The following is a 13,860-nucleotide window of genomic DNA, read 5'->3' as shown; positions in this document are numbered from 1 at the left end:
ATTTATCTTATATTATTATTATCATGAGTATTATTATTATTATTACTATTATTACACATACACAATCATCAGTCAGTAATAGTTCTGACTCAGTTCGAAATGAAATGTATTTTCTTCAATGAAAAAAAAACATGTACATATAATAAATAAAAATTTTATATTAAATAAAAACATTAATTTATTTAAGTATATCAGTTTTAAATAGTTAGATGTTCGGATTAGATATGAGATTGTCGATTAGATACTAAATAGAAATGTATCATCAAATTTTTTTCAATGAAAAATTTGATGAAAATATTTAACATTAGTATTGACATCAAAAAGATCCTAAATCAACAGGAATTACCGACAATTACAGATTGCCAATTTCTTCGAATTGGCTTTATTATCAAATCCTTTTACAATAAACACACGAAAAAAACACCAGCCACACTAAATTTGACGAGAAAATAGGGAAAAAATTAAAAATTCACTTTATTCGAACTCTTACAGCTGTCACCTCAGGTTATAATTCTCTTAGTACAGAAATTTTATAGGTCGTACGTACCAAGTGATACCTTTCCAAAAGCGTATGACATGCACAAATAATTCTGAGTTTGCGAAATTGTAATCTTTTTTCCTCTTTTACAGATTCGAAAATCTTTTTCCACCATTAAAGTATATTATATATGTCTGCGAAGTGGAATTTATTCGACAAAAAATTTCGAAATTGAAATCTTAAGAAAAATTTTTTATCTCGGCATAAATTCTACCTCACAGATACGTATTAATGCGTATATTTTAATCCTGAAAAAGAATTTTCAAATCTATAAAAGAAAAAAATAATTGTTATATAAAAATTACGATTTAGTCAGTAATAGACGGCTTTAAGATCTCCTTAATACTTATTCGTTTCACAGAATTTAGTTTGGTGAATTATAAAGAAAGTATAATTACGCTATATTATGGAAAATGTACTTATATAATTTTTTATATTCTAATCTAATTTATTACAAATTTCGTAAATATTCCAGAATATTTAGTTGTCTGTTGATATATCTTGGATATAATTTTGCTGCTTTGTTCCTAACAATGTTTTAATTTCTTCTGTAGGATTTCCACCTTCAGGCGCTTGTCTTGATATTCCAGATAATTCAGATACGATGGAATAATTTTTTATTTCAATTTCAGTTTGTTGTATAGACTTGTCGAATGACATAATAGCTGTCGATTCTGTATTATTATCTGATGTTAAATCATTTTCGCTAGATTCATAAATGATGGTCACATCAATATTATTATCGATATTTTCTGATATATCTGAAAGTGTCAAGCCAAAAAATTCTTTTTTTTTATCACATTCTAAAGCAGTTATTCTATCTTTCAATTCTGTATCATTTTGAAATACACTGTTTTCTTTTAAAAGATCAATATCACTATTGTGCACGGTGAAATTTCTTATATATCGATTATCTAGCTGTTCCACAACTTCTTCTTCCGGTGATACAGTAGCTGTAATTTGCAAATCTGGAACCAAATGTTGATATAGAAGCGGATTGAATATGCTATCTGAGTTCATATGACGTACGTTGGAAGTTACCAAGTAAGTCGTTAATTCATCACAAATTGCACCATCGTTATTTTCTTCCGCGACTAATTCCTCACGTATTACTGTTGATATTCTGTTACGAGGCATTTCGATGGAAATGTTTTCCTCAATAGTTGTTTTAGAAGTAATAAAATTTGCCGTGCTCGAGCTAGCATATTGTTCATTATCAGTTTGAGTGAACACTGTACAGGTATTAATGTCATCATTATTTTTGTCTTTGTCTTGTGAGTTATTTTTATGTTCCCGTAAATTCGTGAATAACTCTAGAATATTTTTTCTTATTGGTATAGCCGTTTCTAAAGACTTAGGCGGCAAATCTAAAGAAAGCTTGTCAAGCAAGTGATTTATATGTGCTTTGGTACCTCGCACGGGATATTCTATATTATTGTTCGATAAATAATTATACGTTGAGCTATATCTATTTTGATACTGATTGTGATAATAGCTAGGATGTTGGCTGAAATGAGCATTGGAACTCGAACAACATCCAAGAGCAGTCACTTCGAAACTTATAGCTCTATTTTTATTAGATGCTGAATCAAAACATAGATTACAATTGCTGTTTAAAATGGAAGAAGTTTGCTTTTCGTCAACATTTACAACATTTCGATCGCTTTGTATTCCACATTGTTTCGACATTTGTAATGTTCCAGTATTAAAATATTCAGAAACTGTAGATTGTGGATAATGGATAATCTTAACATTTCTATCGTTAATATTTTCATTGTCAGTGTTTAATTCAATTATATCAAAATCATTATCAAATTCATCTTCAAAAGCCATGTTTGTGACATCATGTAGACGTGATTGCAAACGTTTTGTGATCTCATCTAATTCCGTTAATTTTTGTCTGTAACATATGTTGATTAAAATTAAATCTGCATGAAAAATAGTAAAATAATCATAATCAATATAATAATTATCATACAAACAAAATGTCTATGTGAGAGTTGTCACAGCTGTCGATATGTAAACAATATATTCACAAAGATATATGGTAAAAATGGAACGTACAATACCACTAAAAAATAGGATCGTTTTGTTTAAAACATTTTTTTTAAACAAATGTTTAAAACACATTTTAAACATTAGATTGAATTAAACAATGCTTTTTTTTTAAATAATTTATAATAAACAAATGTTTAAAATGTTATTTTTTTTAATGTGTTTTTAGTAGAGAAGATGATATAATATTATGGCATCCCAGTCCAGCATCGCACATCTTATACAGTAACTTGGTTAATAATTAATATTTAAATTTAAACCTTGACAATTACAAAATATAATTAATTTATAAAGATTCCTTATAGTATAAAAAAAAAGTAAATGAAAAAAGAACAAATAAGAGTCAGACGCAGTAATCATTGCACGAAATAATATACGAGTACAAATGTAACATAAAATTTGTTATTAAATTAACTTGCTTACATGTTTCTCATTTTTTAGCTCTCTACAAAGACATAAATTACTATTATAAATACAATATAAGAGAGACCGGAGCAATATGAGTTACAAAAATTCAAGCTCTTAAAAGTACATTTAAATATAAAAATTTTGTATCATTTTTTATATAATTAAAATATAATACATATTTTTAAATTTAATAAGTATATTTAGCAAATATTTATTAAGTTTTTAAGAACAAATGTAATTTTTTAAGAAAGGACCCATGGTACTCCATACAGGGGTACTATAAATCACATACAAAATAGTAGAATTATACAAGAAATAACGGAAATAACGAAAAGTATTTTCACAATTAACTTACACATTCTTAATCACTAATACAATAAAATATAATTACACTAATAATTATTAAATAATACAATAGAAAATTGTAGGAAAACAAATGAGAAGTAACCAATATAAGATAAAAAATTTATTAAATAAAATTAAATATAATTTTAATAAAATAAAATTAATTGCTTAGAAAAATAAACTGCCTTTTTAGTACATATACTTTTTATATTATCTCGTTTCAACATGAATTTAATATATGACATATGGTATCCCAATTAGACATTTAATTATACATTTAATAGAAAACGATAAAAAAATAAATGTTAGGTTATTATTTGTAATGTAGTAAGATAAGATAAAATGCGCAAAAACTTGCCTTATCTTCATACATGTATCTTCCACTACAATATCAAAATTTTTATGCAGTTAAAAAATTATTTATTGCACCACGAAAACCATTAATGACTGATGCTTTTCGATAATGGATCTTAATCACTGCCACCTAGATAAAAATTATGGGCAATGAAATAACAGTCGTATTATTCCAGTAGTATTAATTTAAACATCCTACAATAGATTATGTTAAACAATCGATGATCTATGATACCTTGTAATTCATGATGCCCCGGTTTCCCCTATAGATAATTAACTTCATAGTCATAGTAAGTTGTCTAAAAGAATCTCAATATTAAAATAAAACATAGATGAATGTTTAAAAATTATTACAAAAAATTTTTTATCAGAGATGAACTATGGAAAAAACAACTTTAAAGAATTTAAATCACAGTAAAAGTAAGGAAGCTCATCACGACACCAATCAACCATATCACAAACAATTAAGCACAAATTATTTAATAAAAAGTTCTTTGTCAATATCAAATTTATCTCAAAACGTATTGTAGAATATTTCTTTAAAAATAGTTATAATTTTAAATTTTAAAGTTAAATTGTTTTTAATCAAAAAGAAAATCGAATAACAACTAATTGTTATCTAATTATTAACTAATTATTAACTAATCTATTAGTTGTTATTCGATTTCCTTTTTGATTAAAAATAGAAAGATTTAATTACAATAAAAGAACGATACTAACTAAAACCAAAACAAATCGACATTTATAGCTTGTTAATAATCGGAAAGAAGACCTTGGGAAGCCCTCCATCTTAGTTTATAAATAAGACCGTGCTGTCTCCTGATTTCTGAACATTTCTGAAACCAATCTCTTTTTATACTGAGATCGTTTATCCAAAATTACAACATAAAATTCTCCCAATCGAACTCATGATTCTCTTGTAACCATGATCAGTTATGACCGAACGAGTAGATCCCATCGTGGTTCCTATATCAGTAATTCTAGATTTCAACTATCTATTAGTCTGTCCCACATAACTCGCATAACAGTCCTTAAAAATTTTATCTACGATATTTGATTTTACATTATGCGAGAGCGGATTTTTATGTCCCCCCCCCCCTCCTCTCCCACTTCCTGTTCTCTCCTCTCTCCATCCTCCTTTCTCCCACCTCCTTGCATCCTCCCTTCCTCTCTCCCACTCCTCTCACTCTCCCTCTCTCCCTTTCCCTTTCCCTCCGAGATAAAAAATTCAGATATCTACCCGAAAATGTTGGTTTGTGATCAATTAAATTCAATTTCATTAGTAACAATTATTTCATTAGTAATTCATTAGTAACAATTAAGATAACATCATGTAATTGTTAAAATTATCCCTAAAACAGAGATAGCCATATCGAAAATAGTTTTCAGCTTGTTAAGAAACTTAATGGTACTCATTTAAGTAATGAATTTAATTTCATTGAACGTAATCAGTCTCTTTACCAATGTTCCAATTGATTACGCAATGGATTGTATTAATAATTATTGGCAATTTATTTCTAAAAATTGTTATTCACTTAAAGATGAATTTATTAAAATATTCAATTGATTTTAAATTCTACTTTCTTTGTTTTTGATAATGTTATATATAAATTATAGTACTCCCATGGGCTCTCCATTGTCTCCCATCATTGATTTGGTTATGCGAAAATTGGAAAGTAAGACTTTAACGTTGATTCCATCACCTTTTTATTATAGATATATCGATGATATAATTATGACGGCATCTATTTCTTTGATCAATTCTATTTTTGACATTTTTAATTCTCAGCATCCAAGGATTCAGTTTATCATGAAGGTTGGAGGAAATAGATTGCATTTTTTAGACGTTATCTTAATTAATATAATATATAATATAATTGTTATAATATAATGATATATTTGAATTTAATTGATATTACAAATCAATATTTTCAGATAGATATCTGAATTTTTTATCTCATCATCCGATCTTTTAAAAAAGAGATACTGTTACGGGCTTAGTTGATAGAGAAATTTTGCTTTCAAATCAAAAATTTCATTTTGATAATTTTTGTCTTATAATAAATATACTGTTAGAAAATGATTATCCATTGAATTTCATTTTTTATTAAGTCAAGTAATAAAAAACAAAAAAGCAATAATAACGTTGAAATTGTTCACATTCATGGTTTACTGTTCCTTATGTTCCTACTATTTCCGAAAAATTTGGCAGATTAAATAGCGATATTGAAGTCGTTTTATAATGTTAATAAATTATGGGAATTCGTTAAGATACATAAAGATCCGCTCCCACATAATGTAAAATCGAATATCGTAGATAAGATTTTTTTGTAAATACTGTGATGCGAGTTATGTAGGACAAACGAATAGATAGTTGAAGTCTAGAATCACTGAGCATAGGAACTTCGATAGAATACATCTACTCATTTGTCATAACTGATCATTAGTTACAAGAAGATCATGAGAAGATCGATTGAGAGAATTTTACGTTGTAATTTTGGATAAACGACCTTAGTATAGAAAGAGATTGGTTTCAGAAATGTTGTTAATCAGGAGATAGCACGATCTTATTTATAACATAGAGGGATTTCCCAAGGGCTACTTTTCGATTATTAACAAGCTATAAATGTTTTGGTTCCAGTCAGTCAATATCATTCTTTCATTGTAATTGAATCTTTCTATTTTTGACTATTAGTTGTTATTCGATTTTCTTTTTGATTAAAAACAATTTAACTTTAAAGTTTAAAATTATAATTATTTTTAAAGAAGTATTTTATTGGGTTGTCTGGAAAATTCGTGCCGATTTTTGATAGGTGGCGTAAGGTCTGAATATATCAGAACGATTGAAAACAAATGACATGCATACATATCGTAAAAGACAATACTTCAGGCATACTTCGAAAAAAATTTGGTTGCGATACGTTAATTTTTGTCAGTTTTATATTTATTCTTCCCTTGAATATGGAAGAAAATAAAGTGCATTTTAGACTTTTCTTTTACTGGAAAGGCAAAAATGCCATACAAGCGGCAAACAAGATATGCGCTGTTTATGGCGAAAGTGCTGTAGCTGAAAGAACTGTGCAGAAGTAGTTTGCTAGGTTTAAAGCTGGTGATGATGGCTAGGTTTCAACCTTGAAGATCAAGAACGCCCGGATAGGCCCTCTACCACAGATAAAGATCAGATTAAAACACTGATCGAGAATAACCCACGCTATACGACACATAAATTAGCAGAAATGTTGAATATATCAAAATCCATCATTCACGAGCATTTTGTGAAGCTTGGCTACATAAACCGTTTTGATGTATGGATTCTCCACGATTTAACGAAGAAAAATCTGATGGATCGTATTTCCATTTGCGACTCGCTCTATAAATGTAACGAGGAGGCACCATTTTTGAAGCAAATAGTGACGGGGGATGAAAAATGGATCATTTACAATTCATTTAATGTTGAGCGAAAAAGATCTTGGGGAAAGCGGAATGAACCACCTTTAGCCCAAAAGACGGTCTTCATCCAAAGAAGGTCATGCTCTGGTGGGATTGGAAAGAGATCCTGTATTATAAGCTTTTACCAAACAAGAGACGATAAATTCAGAGAAGTATTGTTCCCAATTAGACGAATTGAAGACAGCAATTAAACAAAAACGTCCAAAAATAGCGAATCGGAAGAGCGTCGTGTTTCATCAGGACAATGCGCGGCTTCATGTGTCTTTGATAACTCGACAAAAGTTGTTGGAGCTCTTGAGATGTTCTATCCCATCCACCATATTCACCAGACCTCGCGCCCTCTGATTTGCACCTATTTTGATCATTACAAAATTCCCTTAATGAAAAAAGTTTCAATTCTTTGGTCGAGGTAAAAAAATCACTTAGAAAAGTTTTTCGCTGAAAAACCTGAGAGATTCTGGAAGGATGAGAAGTTGCCTGAAAGATGGAAAAAGGTTGTAGAACAGAATGGCACCTATATAATTTAATAAAGATATACTAAAATTTAATCTTCTGCGTTTCAATTTTCCTTTAAAATCGGCACAAACTTTCCGGACAACCCAATACGTTTTAAGATAAATTTGATACTGATTGGTCGACAAATCAAGAACTAGTTTTTGATTAAATAATTTGTGCTTAATTGTTTGCGATATGATCGATTGCTGTCGTAATGATTCCTTCTTTTTATTATGATTTAAATTCTTTAAAGTTGTTTTTTTCATAGTTCATCTCTGATAAATAATTTTTAACATAAACATTCATTTGTTTCATTCTAATATTGAGATTCTTTTAGTACGGTGGAGGGAGCTCACTATGACAAGTTAGTCATCATTATATATTCTATTTATAATAGTAATTATGTCTCTGAAAAGGTCTCAAAAATGACCCGAAACATGTAAGCATGTTCATTTAATAAAGAATTTTATGTTACATTTGTGTATTATTTCACGCAACGATTACCACGCCTGGCTTCTATTTTTTCATTTTTTCCATTTAATTTCTTTTGAAAATTCGATTCTGAACTCAAATTTATGAAATATTTATTACTAGGATATTATCAATAAAAATGTGGCGACATTGCATAATGGCTCGAAGATGAACATGAATTGTAATGTGGTCTTTTATAAAAATAGTCTTAAAAAATTAGTTTTGTTTAGAAAACAATATTTTACAAAATTAACAAAAAAAATAGAGTATTGCAGAATGTATGCAAATATATATATATATATATATATATATATACATACATACATACACATGTGTATATACATATAATTTTATGCGTATATAGGTAACTCAACAATAAAAATCTATAATACGTGTAACGTAAACTATAGATTAACACTAAATCTACAATCAGTTCAAAGAATAATTATTTTGAAAACTTCGAAAAAGAAGCCTTCAATAATGAATATGTTTAGGAAACTATTATACATTAGCCAAACGCCAACAATGCCATGTTATTGTTTAATTGTACATAACTCGAAATGTTATGCAGCCAAATAAAATGTTAAATAACAAATAACACAAATATACATATATTCGTGTAATATACATGTGATAATAATTAAGTTTAAGAAAGTATATGTAATTAAATGTTAAAATGTATCTTAAAAACGTTTCGAAATTGTTGAGAGTAAAAATGCATTATAATAAATGCTCATTATTATATATTGGCATGATCACGGTATAACAGGCAGCTATTAAACAAATAATGGTAATTATTTACGATAGGAGAGCCTCTCCAATGATCAATGACATATGCTGTCAAGGTCATGATTCTGAATGACCTCCAAGTTTTAGCTCGTTATTCATTAAAAGGTTATTATAAAAAAAAAATTGAAAAATGATGTCTCTTTTTTACTATAATAAACAGAAATTTTCTGCTTTAAAATATATTTCACGTGCGAAGCGAGTTTCACCTCATCCTCTCCTCCCTGCCTAGAAGCGTTCCATTTTCCACGCGAAGCGAGTTTCATTTCACCTTCCCCTTGCCAAGAAGTGCACGACTTTTTACGCGAATCGAGTTCCACTTCACCTCTTTCTTTATGAAGAAGCATATGTTTTCATTATTGTATGTAATTCAGTATTGCTTTGCGTGGAAAGTCGAACATCCTTTGACAGGGTAGGAGGAGGGAGATGGAATGAAACTCGCAGGGACATGATGACACGTCAAGGTTAAAGTTTTGGAGGGGGGAAGGAGGTTCTCCTAATATAAATAATTACCCAAATAATTCCACAAGAAATCATTAGAATTCACCACTTAGCGGAGATATTAAAAAGAGCCATAATATCTACACTGATCTTAATATAATCTTCTCCATGTTTAAAACGTGTTTTTTTAAATACGATTTTTTTCTAAAGCTGTTTAAAACATAAAAACATATATTAAACAAAAACTGAATTTAAAAAAAAACACCATTTTGATCAATCCTAAAAAAAATATATCACCTTTAATTTTTTTAGCATAACTTTTTTTAGCATAACACTTTAACTTCCGTTAAAGTGAATCAAAGCCACTCAAATTCATATAGTAGACATCTGGAGATTGATTGTGGATTTTGAAAGGAGATGAAAATTAAAAGTGAGCAAAGGTTACTAGGTATTGACCAATTAAATTATGAATACTCTAATAAATTTGTTTACTTTTATAATTTTCACCTCATTTGAAGATACATAATCGATGGTAACAGGTGCACCTTTGTACACGCACCGGCAGGAATGGTGTTCCCTGACGTTCGGCCCCGTAGCGCTATACATTCATACCGAAGCACACGTATGTGTTACTGGAAACGTAGAGGAGACGAGGATCGCGAAGGAAGAAAGCAGTAAGTGATCGTTTTGTTATTTTGCCCAAGGCGCACGATTGAGAGAGAAAGCGTAATCGACTCGTGATGTCCTTTCGCTGTTTCGCACATTTGGTAAAAGTACGAGTGAGATATCCTGGTATCTCTTGCTCGCCAATATTCATAATAATACTTTTATTATGCACAGAATGTGGTAATTATGCATAACAATTTTTAATACTGCAACAAATTTTTTGTACATTGTAATTACAACATTAAGTGTAATTTTGAGCCTCATTGTAATAACTTTGCATGTATTTATAAATTTGCAGTGTGCAAACGAAATTAATATTTTGTATCGCAAGATTGCAAAATTAAATTTACATTATATATAAGAACATATAATAAAATAAATAAATAAAATATGATATAATGTAATACCGAACGCCAGGGGACATTCCTGCCGGTGTACATATAGCGTGTACATAAAGTATAAGATTTGACAATATATATACCACGATTCTTTAATTTTTTATTAATTTTCCCAAAATCACATTTTTGTACTTTCTTTGCTTCTCATGTTGCATTGTTTTTACCATTTAATTTTAACAATTAGATTTAATTTTATATTATAGCAAAGATCCATGATCTGTAGCAAAGATGCTCAAGATATGGACAATGGAAAATTATTCTAAAGGGCCACAAAAATAGATGTACAAGAAGCTCGCCCAGCAATTTGGCATCTCCAAATCAACAATGATCTAGTTTCTTAAGCTTAAAAAATCCAGCACAGCTGTATCAAGAAGAAGAAGAGCGGCCAATCACAATTTTTCTCGTCAATAGCAATATCCTTAGCATGTTCCGCAGTAACCCACATCTCCTCATGGTGCTGGACATTTCTAAGGAAATATCAATTTCTGAGAATAGTCTGATTCATCCGTAGATCATACATTGTCGCTTGCAGGTCGGAATATTGTGTGAACGATGATTCCCTGAAAAGACCATTTCCACACAAAAATGGAAGACACAAATAAAATGCACTCCAAAATACACTCCAACGATGGCCTGATGTTTTTTGGAGCGATGAATACATGTTATACTATCATTATCAAATAACATGAATTTATTTTTATTGCTCCAGAATACATCAAACCATTGTTAAGATGTTTAGTTGAGGTGTGCTTTGGCCCACTTGATTCACCGCCCCTTCAACTCTTTGCGAAAATAAATAGTTCCTTCATAAGTCGCCATTTACACAATCTTCCGGCCTGTAGGCGACAGCCTACAATCTGTACGAATGGCTCAAACTATTTAGAAGTCGAGATTTCTTCAGCAATGTCCGGCACTATGAGATTTGAATTGCTGCGAATATGCGAAGGATGTTAAGGATATTGCGATTGACGAGAAAAGTAGTGTAACGTGATCGTCCGTTCTTCTTTTTCTTAACACTTCGCTGATTCTTCTGATGTTTAAGAAACTTGATTACTATTGATTTGGATGCTCAATCATGATGTTGGGCGAACTTCTTATACATACAGTTTTGTTTGTGACTTTTTGCTTTCTGTTGTCGTTCGTCTTCATCATATCTCAAGCACTACGGATTTTTGCCATAACGTAAAACACTAAATCTAATTATTGGGTTGTCCGGAAAGTTCGTGCCGATGTTGAAGAAAAATTGAAACGCAGAAAATTTAAATTTTAGTATACATTTATTAAATTATATAGGTTAATCGGAACGAACTTTCCAGACAATCCAATACTAAAAATAAGGTCATGATTGCAATATAAAAGACAAAGAAAGTATAAAAGCGATTTTGAGAAAATTATTAAAAAATTAAAAAATCATGGTGTATATTGTTAAATATCATTATACTTTATGTACAGGGTGTAACAGCGTATACAGAATGACGGATTGCTTATTCATGCAGGCGTGCGCGTTTATTCACAACTGTATATAAGGCTTAATCACTGCGTCGGTATAATCTCGTATATCTTTTTCGCGTATAAAGTTTGTAGCGTCTGAAATTTTGATACATTTGTGACAGATTTCCGTAGCAATTCGTTAAAACGGAAATCGAAGTGATGATATAAATTATAAAATAAATTTTATCAAGAAAATCCTAGGTGTTATATCTTCTTTATTACGAGAAAAAATCTATCATAATCGATCTAAATTATAATATAAATTAAATGATATAATTTTATTACTTAACTCTTTGCGGCACAGTGTCACATATATATTATCCCTTTTTAATCTCAGTTTTTTTATGTGTTTCATACAGTTTCTAACATATTACTGCAATGAAAAGAACATTATTATCTTGTAAAACATCAGTTGTTATTAAAAAAATCGCGAAAACATTTCTATTGTTGAGAAAATGTATTTTATAAATGAACAAACTAGAAAAATCATCCCTTTTTAACAATAAATGTGATTGTGACTAATCAATAGCTAATTAACCGAAAATAAAATCCGAGAGGTTTTTTGGGTCGCTGATTACGAATTTGAAGTCAAAATTAAAAAATTCAAAATGGCGGATCCTTTGAAGCATTTTTCTTTACATAGAATTCAGTTGAAATTTGTTATTCGGGGGTTTTTGGGGGTCACTGATTACGAATCTGACCTGAGATTTTTAAAATTCAAAATGGCAGATCCAAGATGGCGATTTTGAATTTCGAAAATCTGAAATCAGATTCGTAATCAGCAATCCCGAAAACTCCCAAGTAACAAATTTCAACTGAATTCTACGTAAAGAAAAATGTATCCTTCATATACCCTCAAAGAGTTAAATTATTTTTTACACAAAACGTTTATGTACAGTACAAAAGCAGCTAGCACATATGTGCAAAAAATAGTCGACTAACAAAGATCCACTGTAAAAATGATGACAGAAATGATCATCAACAAATCTTACAATATTTATTTTGGTATATAATAGTCGGAGATTCGTCAAATATATCAAAACTTCGGATGCTACAAACTTTATACGCGAAAAAGACATGCGAGTGATTATATCAACGCAGTGATTAAACTAACACAGTTGTGAACAAACGCGCGTGCCTGCACGAATAGGCAATTCATCATACTGACCTGTATATCGCTGTTGCACCTCGTACAAAATACATCTGCTATCAGGTATCTACTGTATAAGCGCATCCGATTCACTTTGATAGAAGTTATGCCCAAAAAACTTAAAGATAATACATTTTTGAGCGATACTGTACTTATTAGGAGATATCAATCAAGTATAAATGTTTTTACTTTGGATTTGAATCTTTTTCAGTTATGAAAGTCAAGTGCAAATTGAGTTTGTGGAATTTCTGATCGCATTTATATTAGCTTTGCTTGTGTTTATTCTTCATACAAAACTATCTTTATTTTTATATTAATAACACTAATTATAATAAAAAAAAATTATTCGAACTGGACTAGGTGTTTTCTTATAGTTTTTAATGGTGAAAGTGAAGCAAAAAAATTTCAGCATGTCAGATTTCCAAGATAATTGAAATTAACATTCAAAAATGGCTTTTTTTGATATTTTTTGTAAAAAAGGTGATCATCATTTTGAAATTCCAATTAAAAATCATAAATTTATTAAATTTTTTATTTTATGTAAAATGTATATTTTATATAAAATGTATAATTTTTTTTATTTCAATATCTTTAATAATGTTATAAAAGATTTAAATACAGGATTTTTCTTATTGTTAGATAGCAAATTGGAAAATTCTTTTATAATGAAGCCATGCAAAATCTTAAAGAATTTCTAATTTGTGACTATCGATACATATATACAGGCTACACAATTTTTATCTGAAATATTTTTTTTTTAATGCGGTTTTTTAGATATTCAAGGTGGACAATTAAAATGTATATATATTAAG

The 13,860-nt window shown here is 29.5% G+C and overlaps 1 protein-coding gene across 1 annotated transcript in view; it reads right to left on the bottom strand.

The window, feature by feature from the left end:
* Positions 1–432: 432 nt before the first annotated feature.
* The window catches only part of LOC108693737, a 29,570-nt gene continuing 16,142 nt past the window's right edge, over positions 433–13,860 (bottom strand). Inside the window, exon 13 of the mRNA XM_018202852.1 lies at positions 433–2,438. Coding sequence (XP_018058341.1) covers positions 1,019–2,438 — 1,420 coding nt within the window. The 3' untranslated portion in view covers positions 433–1,018. The remainder of the gene's footprint in view (positions 2,439–13,860) is intronic.

This window comes from Atta colombica, unplaced genomic scaffold, assembly GCF_001594045.1.
Source record: "Atta colombica isolate Treedump-2 unplaced genomic scaffold, Acol1.0 scaffold109, whole genome shotgun sequence".
Lineage (NCBI taxonomy): Eukaryota > Metazoa > Arthropoda > Insecta > Hymenoptera > Formicidae > Atta > Atta colombica.
The sequence above is the reverse complement of the archived record's forward strand: the minus strand, read 5'-3'. Positions and strand labels throughout refer to the sequence as shown.